Source organism: Sceloporus occidentalis, unplaced genomic scaffold (genome assembly GCF_023333645.1).
Source record: "Sceloporus occidentalis isolate IW3139 unplaced genomic scaffold, rSceOcc1.0.p SCAF_14, whole genome shotgun sequence".
Classification (NCBI taxonomy): domain Eukaryota; kingdom Metazoa; phylum Chordata; class Lepidosauria; order Squamata; family Phrynosomatidae; genus Sceloporus; species Sceloporus occidentalis.
This window is the reverse complement of record NW_028316994.1, coordinates 7907424-7921847: the sequence shown is the minus strand read 5'-3', so window position 1 is coordinate 7921847 and position 14424 is coordinate 7907424. Positions and strand designations below refer to the sequence as shown.

At 45.0% G+C, this 14424-nt stretch overlaps 1 protein-coding gene across 9 annotated transcripts; it reads left to right on the top strand.

Annotated features, from left to right (window-relative positions):
• The first annotated feature begins 131 nt into the window (after window positions 1–131).
• Window positions 132–14175, top strand: CCDC106 (coiled-coil domain containing 106). 9 transcript variants are annotated; one of them, XM_089480626.1, is made up of 8 exons: window positions 132–198; window positions 5431–5670; window positions 6300–6377; window positions 8145–8250; window positions 9471–9593; window positions 11256–11432; window positions 11920–12120; window positions 13221–14175. In XM_089480626.1, the coding sequence occupies exons 2-8, from the start codon at window positions 5644–5646 to the stop codon at window positions 13631–13633; spliced, it is 1125 nt and encodes a 374-aa protein (XP_089336752.1). In that variant the 5' UTR covers window positions 132–198; window positions 5431–5643; the 3' UTR covers window positions 13634–14175. The 9 variants fall into 9 exon arrangements, with proteins under 9 accessions (XP_089336752.1, XP_089336758.1, XP_089336756.1 ...); XM_089480630.1 differs by lacking the exons at window positions 132–198; window positions 6300–6377 and adding exons at window positions 4474–4555; window positions 6553–6633; XM_089480627.1 differs by lacking the exon at window positions 132–198 and adding an exon at window positions 4474–4555 and having other exon boundaries at window positions 8145–8217.
• The last annotated feature ends 249 nt before the right edge of the window (window positions 14176–14424 follow it).

Below are 14424 nucleotides of genomic sequence, written 5' to 3'. Positions count from 1 at the left end.
GAGCAACGCCACCTTGGCATCCATGTGTGTGGCAAGCAGGCGCAGGCTGACCTCAAACTGTCAATCCAAGGAGCAGCAAAGTTGCCCAAGGCACAACTAGGGATGGTGCTCTTCCTGAAGACATGGCAGGGGAGAAGTGATGGCACCTACCCAGCAGGCAGAGCTGACAGCATGCAGTGCCAAGGCATCCTGGCAAAGGTAAACAGAAAGATTTAAAAAACACAATGATTATTTGCCTTAAGGTCTGGAGCAAACTGGCTCAGATTAGAAGAAGCCACCCCTGCCTTTTAAGAATAGTTGTTGTTGTTTTTATGATGGGAGAGAACTAAGTCTCTCAAGGAGCCAGCTTCCAGAAGAGCAACAGTAGGGGGTCCAAATGTCTGCTCAACCCATTCCTTAGTGGTTCCTTATAGCAGCTACTACAGTGTCCCTTAAGGAGAGGAGGGGAAAGAGCAGGTAAAGGGGAAGGATAAAAGAGATGCACAAGAAGGCAAGGAAGGAAGGAGGGAAGAGCTTTATAGAAGGAGGGTTGGGGGTCTCTACCTAGCTCTTTCTGTGGATAGAGGGGGAGGTTTGGAAGTGGAGGAGGAGGAGAAAGAGGAGACAGAGGAGGAGGAGGAGGAGTCACAGTGAAAAGAGTCCGGGTGGAAACACAGCTGTGTCTCCCACCGACTGAGGGGAAAGAGGTTCCTGGGTAAACAGTCCTGTTCTGCAGACACATAGGCGACCTATAGCCTATAGGAGGGGTTTTGTTTCTCTCTCACCTCCAGAGCCTCCTCTGTAGACCTTTCCTCAGCTCCCTTCTCTCCCAGCAGCAGCAGTCCCAGAATCTCTCCTTTCCTTGCCTGTGATACCTTGGCAGAGGAAGGTCCAAAAATAGCCTGCAGAAATAGGGGTAGAATTTTAACAACAACAACAACAATTTGTTTATATGCCGCATAAAATGTATCTTATAATAATAATGATTTGTTTATATGCTGCATAAAATGTCTTTTCTTGTTATTATTATTATTATAGTTTATTTTTATAGCGCTGCAAATGTACACAGCGCTGTACATACAAATGAGCAAATCAATAAAAATGAAACCCGCTAATGACATACAACCTACAAAATACGTATAAAACAATAGGTAATAAAATAAAATAGAATAGGTCAAAGTAAGCAGACAACAGCTTAAAACAATCAACATCAACTATCCAATCAAATATCAGATAGATAATCATGCAGTGCCTGGGAACAGGATAGTCTTCAACTCAGATTTAAAAGTGGTCAATGATGGTAGTTAGACCATGCTCCAAAAAAGGGGGACGCTATCATTTGACCAATGCTAATATGATGCAATAATCCAGCCAAGGAAACTTTCATCTGCAGTTTTATCTGTCTTTTGAAGATAGGGCCATATTGACATAATTAAAATAGAAAAAACATCACACAAAATACAATATAAAAGACAATATACATTAAAATACATTCTATTGTTACCCTCCCCTCCCAACTATCTTATAATTAAAAAAATATATCATAACAAACCAATTAAAATAATCAAACAGTCAAGCCAGTTGGAAACAAGGGAATGGGCAATTTGGGTGGAATAATAAAAATAATAATAATTTACATATTTATAATTCAAAGATATATAGCCGTCTTAGTCTGTGGAATCAGTACGCAGAGAGATCTTGTAGCACCTTTGAGACTTAACTGAAAGAAAGAAATTGGCAGCACGAGCTTTCATAGATTTCAGTCTACTTCTTCAGATGCATTTGGAGAAATGCATCTGAGGAAGTAGACCGAAGTCTACGAAGGCTTGTGCTGCCAACTTCTTTCTTTCAGTCAGTCTCAAAGGTGCTACAAGATCTCACTGCAGAAATAGGTTTGTTTTTTGGGTGGTGGTGGTGGGTTTTTCCGGTTATGTGGCTGTGTTCTGGGAGAATATATTCCTGGCACTTTCAGAGAAGGGTAGCATGGAAGAGAGTGGTATACACACACACACACATACACACACACACACAGTTGCTCCTCTGTTTGCATGGACTTCATATCCGTGACCCTCGTTTACTCGTGAAGAGCAAACGGAAGGGATTGAAATGGGGTGCGTGCCCGCAGCCACTCCCGGGCACACGGACCCATTCAAACCTATGGGGCTTGAACGTGTGCGAGTTTCCATTTTCATGGGGGTATCCATAATGGATCCCCGTGAAAACAGAGGGTTGACTGTATACTGTGTGACCCTTGGTTGAGAGGAAGTGATTTACATGTTAATCTCTGTATTGGTCTGTTGATGTGAATGGCAAGGCCCCAGGCTGGAAGGATATGTGATATCAGAAGGACTGCCAGATCCAGAAAAACTCAGAGTGTATGTATTTTTTACCATACATCAGAGGAGTCACAGATGGAATAGGGAAACTGATGAGGAAACACAGCCTCCAAATGGTCTACAGACCGACCAACAAAATCCAACAAATGCTGGGCTCAGTGAAGGACAGGCAAGACCCTCTCATGGCCTCAGGAGTTTGCCACAGACCATGTGTAAAGGAGAATTGTGAGAAATCTGCAACACGTGGACATGTCTATACAGGGACCACCAAATGCAGTGTTAAAACATGAACCAAGGAACACGAGAGAACGGCAGACTGGGCCAGCCAGAAAAATCAGCAGTAGCAGAACACATTGTAACCATCCTGGGCACAAAATGCTATTTGAAAACACTGAAATTCTGGACCACGCCAACAACTATCAGGTCAGAATGCACAGGGACACCATTAAAATCCACAAGCACCTGGACAACTTCAACAGGAAAGAAAAAAGCCCTGAAAGTAGACAAGGTTTGGCTACCAGTCCTGAAAAACACCAAAATCAAAACTCAGCCCATGCAAATGAATATCACCCAGGGTCAGGGGGTTTCCCAGCAGACAATGGATCATTAATTAAATAGACACAAATCCTCCTTGTGTATTCCACACAACTCCATGCCACTGTTCTCTGAAGATGCCAGCCACAGATGCAGGCGAAACATCAGGAATAAATTCCTCCAGAACACAGCCACACAGCTTGGGACCCACCCCCCCAACAAAATAAAAGCTCTGGGGCCACAATAAACTATGGCTTCCTCCTTGTTTGGGAGATCTCATCATTAATCCATGTCAATTTGAAACCTCCTTTTAAGTGGAAAAAGACCAAACTTTGTAATATATCCGTTTTTCCTATCCTGCTGAGTTTTTCATCCAGGGATTCTTTTGGAACCTCTGAGACAGTGTGTGTGTGTGTGTGTGTGTGAGTGTACACACACACACACACACACACACACACATCGTTCCAGACCCCCCCCCCCCCCGGTGTAAGGCAAATACCTTGTAAACTTGAGTCCCATTCAATAGAATGGGGCTTGTGCTTGTGGCGGTGTGGCGCACGCACCATTCCCTGCACTGCAGTGTGGCTTCTGCATAAAGTGGAAGCCGCATATGGCGCATCCGCATATGGAGCGGGCGCACTGTATACACACTCTCTTCCAGATCACCATTGTCTGAACCGTCTAATTAAAAAGATTGTATGTACAGCGCTGCGTAAATTTACAGTGCTATAAAAATAAAGCTTAATAATAATAATAATAATAATAATAATAATATGCCAGCCACAGATGCTGGCGAAATGACAGGAATAAATTCTTCTAGAACATGGCCACAAAGCCCCAAAACTCCACAAAAAACTCTGACTAATATTTAATTTAATATTTAAGAAGAAACCAGGATGACTGAGACTGTTCACGTAACCCTTGCATTCCCCATCTCCCTTCTCAGGGCCAGACCCCTCTTCTCTGGTCCTCAAGTTGAAGGGTTTGCAGTAAAGTGGATCCCAATCGCAAACCTCTTTCCTTTGGTCCCTAAAGTAAGACCACATTTGTATGCAAAGGGGATCTTGCAGCACCTTTGAGACAAAGTGAAAGACAGAGGTTGGCAGCGTAAGGTTTCATAGACTTGAGCTTCCTCAGATGCACATTGAGGCTGTAATTACAAGTCTAATTTGAATGTTCCTAATTGTTTTATGTCACAACTATCACCATTGCATTCAGTGATACAAGAGAATTAGGATTTATTAGTACAAAAAAACATTACAAAGGCTTCTGTGGCTGCATCTGCACTGAAGAAATAATCCAGTTTGACACCACTTTCCCTGCCCTGGCTCAACGCTAGGGAATATGGGGAATTGTAGTTTTGTGAGGCATTTAGCCTTCTCTGTCAGAGAAAACTCTGGTGCCACAACAAACTACAATTCCCAGGATTCCCTAGCACTGAGCCAGGGCAGTTAAAGTGGCGTTAAACTGGAGTGTTCCTGCAGTGCGGACTCAGCCCGTGTAGAGCAGGGGCGGCGCCCCCCGTTAAGGCAGCCCTAGCGAGGCCGGCCCCTGCGCCACGTGCCGGAGCCCTAGTCCTCCCTCCTTCTCCCTGGAAGCAGCCGCTGGAGGCCGAGAGGCTGGCCCTCCTCCTCCTCCTCCGCCCCCGCATTCTGAAGGCGCTGCCAGTGCGGACGCTCCGCCCCAGATGCGCCCTCGGGAGAGAGGTAAGAAGGGCGCCCTTTGGTCCCCTGCAGCCCCGCCTCGGGCCCTTCCAGGGAGGGAGGGAGGGAGGCCCGCCGGCGGCTCTGAGGGACCCCCCCCATGAAATTTGGGAAGGAAGGAAAGAGGGGAAGGGGAAGGAAGGGAGGGAAGAATGGGAGGGAGGAAGGAGGGAGGGGGAGGAAAAGGGAAGGGAATGAAGGGGAGGGAAGAAAAGGGAAGGCAGGAAGGGAAAGGAGAAGGGAAGGGAAGGAAAATGAAGGAAGGGGAAAGGGAGGAAGGGGAAGGAAGGAAGGAAGGAAGGAAGGGTCTTTCACAGGGCAGTAGCCAGGGCCATTTTGTGTGGCCATGAGAGCAGCTGGTTCCCTTCACCAAAGGCTCCCAGAATTCCACAGCACTGAGCCAGGGCAGGTAAAGCAGACTCAAACCGGATTATTTCTCCTGGGACTGGGAAGGACGGAGGGGAGGGCTCCAGGCCTATTAACCAGCCTGGCTGCTTCCCAGTGGGAGACAGAGGGGCAGGAGGCGGGGGATGATGAGGGGCACTAGGGCTGGCCTCAACCCCCCATTGGCCTCCCCTCAGAGGGAATCTTTAGTAATGGTTTGCTCCTAATTTACTCATAAATCCCGCTTCCCATTTCTTCTTCATGGCCTCTGCGAACACACAGATGGGTTATGTCTGCGCCTGCGCAGCTAGTATCTCTTAAGCTCAGAATAAATGTATTTACATATTCATCGTTTCATGTGATTAAATGTGGTTAAGTTGGTAAAATGAAATGTTTTTAAAAAGTTGAAAAAATTGAAAAAAATTAAATGTGAAATTTTATTTAAAAAAACAAGCAAACCAAGAAACCCTGGCTCCTGTCTTCTCTCTTCCCAGTGACCCTCACCATCCCTTCTGCATCTTAAAGAGACACAGGCAAATGCCACAACCTGTTTCTTCCATAATACAGAAGTTTGAGGAGCAGCGGTGATACCTCCCTTAAGGTGTCACTTGGTGCAGTCTGCACCCTGCGCACCCCCTTAGTGATGCCACGGCTGGCCCTGATGTGTTGCCTTTTGGCCCCTGAGATGAGGCAGGAAAGGCGGATGGATGAACTGTGAATCTGTGGCCGGCCAGGTGGGTTTGGAACATCACTTTCCATCATTCCCAGTTAGGCTAAACCAACATGAGGCATGATGGGGATGGTAGTTTGTTGATGCATGGAGCGTAAGCCACAGGTTCCCATGACCAGACATCCTCCTTTTCCAGGACATGTCTTACATTTCAACCTTCTGCCCAGGAGGAATTTCAAAATGTTTTCCATTTTGAGCATGACTGAAGAAGCATGATTTTATATTCATATTGGTGTTTTTAGCTTTTATTTTGTCATGTCCTTCATTTTTCTTGAATGTCTTATATTTTGCAGTGCCTTGCCCTCCTCTGTGGTTAGGACATCCGATCACCCTGGGTCAGTGGGGGGGTGAGGGAAGCGGTTGGCCAAGAAGGAGAATGGGTTGAGATGAAAGAAGGAAAGGTTTGCATTCCTGTTAGAAGAGGGTTCTGGACAGGCTGTTTAGGGCTTAAACGTACTGTAGTTGTTGATGTGTGTCTTCCAAGTAGTTCTAACGTATGGCGGCCATAAGAGGTTCCCTTGGCAAGATTTAGTCAGAGAGGGTTTGCCTTTGCCTTGAGGCTGAGAGAGTGTAACTTGCCCACAGTCACCCATTACAGCCACCCTGACCTATCGATTTGCTTCTATTGCATAGATCCAGGTGGAAAATTATTTGTGGAGGGATCATCAAGTGTGTGGAGGTGCTGGACACTTAAGTATCATCCTGACTCAGGTAGATACCCATTTGGAGCTATGAACCCATTGGAAGAACAGTCTAATTGAAATGAAATAAAAATCTGGCTCCCTAAAAGAACTTGGTTGGTGGCTCAGCCCCCAGGATCTCATGTGAAGAGATAACAAAAGTGCCTCTGAGCATGTACTGAGTGACTTCCCTTTTTCTTCCATAGTACTCCCCCAAAGACCTATACTGTGTTACAACAGTCTCAGAATTCATGGAAGATTTCCAAAGCAGATGATGTGGATTCCAGGTTAGCTCGAAACCACATACTTCTCTTTGGTGCAGGGATGCTCCCATTAATGAGTGTCAGTGACCACTATCTCCACTATTGGCCATGCTGGCTGGGGTTTGGAATCACATAACATCTAGGATGACCTCCCTCAAACTAGTGCCTTCCAGATTAATCCCCAGCACTGTGCATGTTAGGGATGATAGGATTTGAACCAGAATCAACACCCTTCTCCATGGCTGCCCTTAGGCTCTGAAACTCCATTCTCAAGGATGCCAGAATGGTCCTCTCCTTGTTGCCCTTCTTAGTTGTGTGACAAGCGGTACCTGCCAAAATGCCCTCTTCTGCCCATACATTCAAAGGAACAGAAACTGCTGACAGTTTTCAATTGGACAACCCTATCTGTGACTGACTGCATATCTGCAAATGTACTCAGTGTTTCCTGAATCCCATTGAATCAAGTAATACATTGGAGGCTCTGATGAATAGCTGTGCATTATCCATACATGCACAACTAAATGTGCAGTTGTTCCACTTGTACTCCACTTACACAAGTGTGAACTGAATATGAACATGGTCAAAAAGTTCAAATTGCATGTACAAGGGAATTTACGTGTGTGTATAACATCAATAGGATGATAGCCTTGGACTCTGGTGCCTCTGGAGGGCACAAGTATGAGGAAGTCTGATCTGGAGGGACACAGGTCCCCATCCCATTTTCGGAAACTCAGCTGTGGTCAAGGTTGTTGTTATTATTATTAAGCTTTATTTATATAGCGCTGTAGATTTACACAGCGCTGTACATACAATCTTTTTAATTAGAAGGTTGAAGGAGATGCAGAAGTAAATAGCCAAGAGCATACAGAAGGAAAGTGTGAGCCCTATTTACTTTCAGGAATGCCATTTGCAATTTCCTGCCTTTTCTGGAAAGGACTGTCGTGCTGCGTTGCATCTTGCTCTACACTCAAGTGTGCAGACCTGCTGTTATAAATTTGGAAGTGAGAGTAGCAGACATGAACGTGAATACACTTGTCCATCCATATTTGCTAGGATTAGGGGCACAAGACCCCCGTGAATATGGAAAAACCGCAAATAACAAAAACACCATGTTTTTACCTGCGAGGACACTTCTCTAGGAATCTCTAGGTCCTCCAGCACAACTCTGTGGCCAACGTCTGACAGACACTGACCATAAAACTACACTGGAGGAGCTACAAAGGTCTAGTGGAGTATTCTCTCTAGGAATCTCTAGGTCCTTCAGTGTGACTTTTGGTTAAAGTTCACCATAGAGTTGCACTGGAGGAGCTAGAGATTCCTAAAGAGAACATATTAATCAAATCTATGAATAATCAAATCCGCAAATATCAAATCCGCAGATATGGAGGGATGAGTGTAATTTGCAATTCCCTGAAAGAGGTTGATAATTTTCAAGTTCACATGCTAGGGAAACTTAAGATGTTTCTAGGAATGGAATAACAGGTGGTTCTACAATCCATCTGCACATTTTTATTTTCTCCCTTTCTCTTCTGCAGGTTGGTAGTATCCATCCTGCCCGGACAGGGAGGACAATGAGTGAAAGTAACCAGCACCAACGGGCAAGTGCAGGTAGGGGACGTCGTGGAGTAGGAGCAAAGCAAGGTAAGTGTACGTCATTTGGGAGGCAATGTGCTGGATAGAATGTTAAGGAAAAAGCAACATGGGACATACAGTGATTGAAATAAAACATGTATGTGAGAGTCAAAGTGATTCAGCCGAAGCATATCAGAAGCCACACAGGTGTAGAAGGTAATACAATTAGTAAGTCCTGAATGCCAAGGACAGAAAAGTAAAGTGGATAATTGAAAACACCTGAGAATTGTTAAGTGGTCAAGGCTGAGATGATGAAATCATCAATTCTGGATAGAAACAAGAAAACCAATGAGAGTGGTTGTACACGCCCACTGGGTGGATACTGACAAGAGTGGGTGGTATGATCCAAGGACTATATTAATGACTATGAATCCCAATGTGTTTTGTGGGTAGTAGTTGGGAGTATTGGAGTAGTGAGGAGTATTGTTGTGTTGGATAGTTTGGAGCTGTATATAGTAGAATAAAGTAGATCTTTTATATAAGACTACTGAGTTGTCTGGTGTCTTGGGTGAAGATACAAGAGCCAGCTGAATCCTGAAGAAGTGGGAAGACTTCTGTGGAAGCAAGAGTGAGAAGGCTTGGAGAGTTTGTCAGGGTCTTCAGCCTATTCTCTGTAACTCTGCTGCTTTAGAGCAAAGCTTTATCCACTGGCCAAAACTGGTCAGCGTCGGTGCGCAACAAGGTGGTGAGTTCGAGCCAGAGGTGAAGAGCTACAACTCCCATCATCCCTGACATAGAAGATACTGGGAGTTGTAGTCCAGGGTAAGAAAGGTGCTTTGCATCATGCAAACAAAACAGATGTGCAGGTGAGCATGGTCCACATGTGATGTGGACATGTTTGTTCTTCCATAGTACAGTTTTTTCAGGCAAATATTACATTATTGTTAGTGTTCCGTAATGCAAGGATGTGGGACTTGGTGCTCCCCAAATACTCTGAACTATAACACCTATGAGCCCTAGCTAGGATAGTGAGTGCCCAGGGATTGTACTCCAAAATATTTGGAGGTACATAAGATGCCACCTCTTGCTTAACAGCATGGCTGCAAGTAGAATTGTGTCTTCCTCCACAACTATGTTTAGGGGAATTGCTGCTTTTCTTTAGCAATTAGCAAAACTCCAATAATATTTTATCTCCCTATAGGATTTCATGTCCTGAACAAGAAGACTGCTATTAGACTCCTGTATTCCCTCCTCTTATAACCACATTCCCTTGCTTTTTGTGTTTACAGTGAAAGAAAACAATGAAGTTTATGAACAATCCTTACCTTTGAATGAACCACACCACACGGAGTCTCAGACACAAACTCAGCAACACCTGTATTACGGCCTGAGCCCACCACAGAATTTTGATGGTGAGAACAGCTGCTCCCTGGATAATACTTGTACTTCCTTTAACTGCGTATTGGATCACATAGGTCATACAATATTGGATCACTTTTGGTCTTCTGCATACTACAACTCCCATAATCACTGACCATTACCCATACTGGGTGAGGTTTCTGGGAGCAGATGTGCAAAGTCATCACAAGGCCCAAAGTTTCCCCACCTCTTGATGTAAACAATTTCATGTATCAGTTCATGGGACCAATACCTCCTGCTGCTGTTTCCTGATTGGACAAGTCCAGAAACGGATACTACTGTTGCAGAGGGTGCAGCAGAAAGTGGTTGCAGAATCAGACAATAATACAGGGGTAAGCAACTGCAGGTAGAGCAGGGACCATTTTTTCACCCCATAACCCCTCTCCTGGAAGACCCACACAAGCATTTCCAGTGTGGCTGGATATGGCATCATGTTAGATGTGGTTCCAACCAATTTTGTGGCGTGGGGGGAGCCTTGGGAAGGCTGAGAAACAAACCACCATGATTTTGTTATGTTTTCAGCTGGAAAATTACCACAGAATTTTTAAAGCAAGTTTCAGTTCTGTAGGGCCTGCGGGAATACAAAATGGGGCCCATGGACCACACTTTCTCCAACCCAGTATCATACATTTCTTTTCTGTAATTCCTGGAGAGGAGAGGAAACATGAGCTTTCCACACAGCAAGTCTCAGTATAGAGCTTGAAAGAGTTTACTTTTTAAGACTAGTACTCCCAAAATCCTTCAGACAGCATAGCCACTGGATTCTATTAATTATAGCACAAAAAGGAGCTTAAACTCTGGGATTCCTAGGTGCAATCCTTAGCATATTCAGTTATAAGGATCAAGCATTGGATAAAGTGATAGATCTGTGCAGGAGACTCTGCAGAGCTACTACCATTCAGAATAATCATCCTGAGCCAGAGGAACAAATGGTCTGACCTATTAGAGGGCGGCTTCTTATTTTCTTTGTATCTGGTAATGGACAAATTAAAGGCTATCTGTGTGGGACTTCCTGTAGGATGGGGTAGGCAACCTATGCTTTGCAGCTTGCATCATTTCTCACCATTGACCACACTGGCTAGGACTGATGAGAGCTGCAGTCCAAGAATATCTGGAGGGCCCACTATTTCCAGTAATGATAGAATAGCTGGGCAGTGGGTCAGGGAAAGAAGCCATCCCACATTGCTTGGCTTCTGATCAAAGTGAATGTGCACATTCATCATTATAATACTAAGAAAATAAAAGTCAGGAAAGGGGCAGACCTTTGGTACGTCTCTGCCTCTTGGAGGACTTTGGCCTGTTACAGACTGCCAAAATAAAGCTGCTTTGGGTCTCTTTGGAGGTATGTTATTTAAATGATGCATGGGTCCTAAGAGTCCGGAGGTCGCGCCAAAGCCACATTCCATTCCTAAGCACTGGAGTGCAGCTTTGGTGCAGCTTCTGAATTCTTAGGATGCATGCATCATTTAAACAGCATACCTCCAAAGAGACCCGAAGCAGCTTTATTTTGGCAGTCTGTAACAGGCCTTAGTTAGGAAAATTTGGGGTGGGGGCAGGGTAGTGGGTGGGACTTGATGTTTTGAGGAGAACAGGAAAAGCAACTCCGAGGAACCAAGTTTCATTGTGACCTTTTCTCTCATCCATCTGAATCCCAGAGGCTCCAGAGATGCCACCTCCCTCACTGACTCTTGTGACCAGTATGAGGACTCAGCTGCATATGGCCCTTGAGAGGAATTCCTGGTTGCAAAAGCGAATTGAGGACCTTGAAGAAGAACGAGACTTCCTACGCTGCCAGCTAGACAAGTTCATCTCCTCGGCTCGCCTGGATGCTGGTAAGACATAGGAGGGCACTCAGAGTGCTTTCAACGCTGGGTGGGTGTTTGTGCTGCATTAGACAGAAATCTTTTCAATATTTTTAGAAGGAAGAACGTTCTAGAAGAGAGGAATGGCAACAAAGATACCTTTGGTTCTCATGTGAAAAAGGAGGGAGGAAAGGATTCCTTTGAGACAGAATGGAATTGAAATAAGTTAGAATCAAAGAGTGTGGTATGCCTGAGGGACAGAAGCAAAAAGCTATGATTTCTCTCCAGAGCATGGCATTTGACTCTGAATCCCATAATCACTAATTGATGGAAGTTGGAGTTTATCTACATCTGGGAAGCCATAGGTTGCCTACCCCTGTTTGGGTAAAAGGCCAGGTTCCTCTTAAATTTGTGAGTTGAGGATGTTGTACATAGTAATGTAGGAGACAGTGCCAGGCAGGCCTCTGTGTCCTCTCCATTTGATGCACCTTGCCCTTTCACTTCCCTCCCTTCCTAGATGACCACTTTCGCAGCAAGCAAGCCTCACGGCGGTCCGAAATGTCTGAGAGTCGGAATGGGGATGTGACAGATGATGACAGCATGGGCTCCTGGTTGAGTGCCAGCCCTGAAGAAGGAGGCTCCACAGAACACAAGAAGCAGAAGGGAGGGGTTAACAGAAGACGTTTTGTGAAACCTAAAGTGCGTGAGAGGCAGAGAGGTGAGTAGTAAAGTGCTGGTGCCAGGTCCCAGAGTTTCAGCCAAAGAGCTCAAGTTAACAGTCCCTTTAGTTGTTAAAAGGATGGAACGTTTAACTCACTTTTACGAAAAGATTGGCATTCCTAGATTTGATCTTTTAAAAAAATCTAAAAAAGATTTGAAGGCTAAAAATGTATCCCTCAAGTCTGCTCTCCATCCTCAAACAGGAGGATGGAGAGCAGATTTGAGGGATACATTTTTAGCTTTCAAATCTTTTTTAGATTTTTTTTTTTTTTTTTTTTTTTTTTGGTATTGCCTCACAAAAGAATGAAATCTTGTCAGAGCCTGGGAAAATTACATTTGGGGATTTCAGTTCCCAGGAAACCCTGGAGAGGCATTGCAGTAACATTGGGCCCGAACAGACAGGCTAAAATAAAACTGCCTTGGATCACTTTGGAGGTATGCTATTTAAATGACATACGCATCTTAAGAGGCCAGAAGCTGCGCCAAAGCCTTAGGAGTGGAGTATGGCTTCCGGCCTCTTAGGACACATGCATCATTTAAACAGCATACCTCCAAAGTCACACAAAGCAGCGTTTTTTTGTTTGTTTGTTTTGGTCTCTCTGTTTGGATCTTCAGTCTCTTTTTTTATTATTATTCATTTTCTTTCTTGAGCCATCCCCACATTTCTCTCCACTGTCCTATTTCCCTGTCTTAAATGTTTATTTAATCTTTCTATCTGGCCTTGCTCTTCATTATTACCCTTCCTTCTCCTTGTTACTAAATTTCATCATTTCTTCCTCTGTGTCTTTTTTTTACCTACCAATCTTCCAAGTTCTAACTTATGCTACTGATGTTTCTGATTTCTGTATATCATGACTATTTTGACCCTATTTAGTCACTTGTTTTTCCAGTTGGTCCTTTTCATTTCCTATGGTTTCTTCAACTCATCCTGGCATTTACATCCTAGGTGTGTGAGCCAGCACAGTTCTCCCTTTCATTTTACCCCCCACCCATGTCTTCCTGGTTCTCAAACTCTTGTTTTGCTCTCTCTTCCATGCCTCTTGATTCATGTGTCACTACTGGGCATGTGCTTCATCTCAACTTGAACTTGCTGTGCAGTCAAAGATGTGGATGGAGTGTTATGTCGCTATAAGAAGATACTGTACACTTTTCAAAAGCTGCAAAGCATGAGCCGGGCTTTTGAGCACCACCGAGTGGACCGGAACACTGTAGCCTTGACCACACCCATTGCTGAGCTCCTCATTGTGGCCCCGGAAAAGGTGGCTGAGGTGGGTGAATTTGACCCATCCAAGGAGCGCCTGCTGGAGTATTCCCGCCGATGCTTCATGGCACTGGATGATGAGACACTCAACAAGGTCCAGGCTCTCAAGAAGAGCAAACTCCTTTTGCCCATCACCTACCGCTTCAAGCGGAAAACAGACTCTCCCAACCCTACTGCTGGCAACCCTCTTCCCTCACCCACCACCCCACCCAAACCACTTCTGCCCATTGGTGATTGCTACAAACGATGATTTCCCTTCTTTGGCTGCTTGAACCCACTTTGCAAGCCGTTCCATCTCCATCCCTGTCCAGCCTTTGCCAAGCATCTGCTGTGCCCTCTCCCCTCAGTTTTATCTGTCCTTGACACCCACTTCCCACCCTTTCTCACATTTTCAAAGGCCAAATAAAGATGCAACTTTGCAGGCAGGGCTAGCTTGCTCATGAGGTAAGTGGGTGACTAATGCTGGTTCTTTAATGTGCATTGCCTAATCTGACTGGATGCTCCCACTGTACTATCAGGAACACATTTCACTCTTTACTTCCACCCAAGAACTGACAAAATAGCTGGCCAGAGGACAGGTGGAACGAGTCGACAGGACAGAACTTGCTGCATCCAAAGGTAAGATGCAGAAGTGGGTAGGATGCTTGGGAGTGGCTACAGTGGCAGACTGACACTGTTAAGATTGCCAGGTTGTCAGTAGGAGATGCACAGCTTGGAAAAGTTACTTTGAACTAATAATGCTCCCAGAGGCCTGTTACAGATTGCCAAAATAAAGCTGCTTCGAGTCTCTTTGGAGGTATACTATTTAAATGATGCATGGGTCCTAAGAGTCCAGAGGTCGCGCCAAAGCCACACTCCATTCCTAAGGACTGGAGTGCAGCTTTGGTGCAGCTTCCGGATTCTTAGGATGCATGCATCATTTAAACAGCATACCTCCAAAGAGACCTGAAGCAGCTTTATTTTGGCAGTCTGTAACAGGCCAGAATCTCCTGGCCAGCAAGACCTGTGGCTGGGCCCTGGTAGCACAATGGTTAAATGCCT

Bases quoted from the DNA above. Each gene is read 5' to 3' on its own strand.
- CCDC106 (XM_089480626.1), top strand. From the start codon at position 5,644: ATGAACTGTGAATCTGTGGCCGGCCAG. The intron at 8,251-9,470 runs GTAAGTGTACGT...TTGTGTTTACAG, and splicing joins TGGAGTAGGAGCAAAGCAAG to TGAAAGAAAACAATGAAGTT. The intron at 9,594-11,255 runs GTGAGAACAGCT...TCTGAATCCCAG, and splicing joins CCCACCACAGAATTTTGATG to AGGCTCCAGAGATGCCACCT.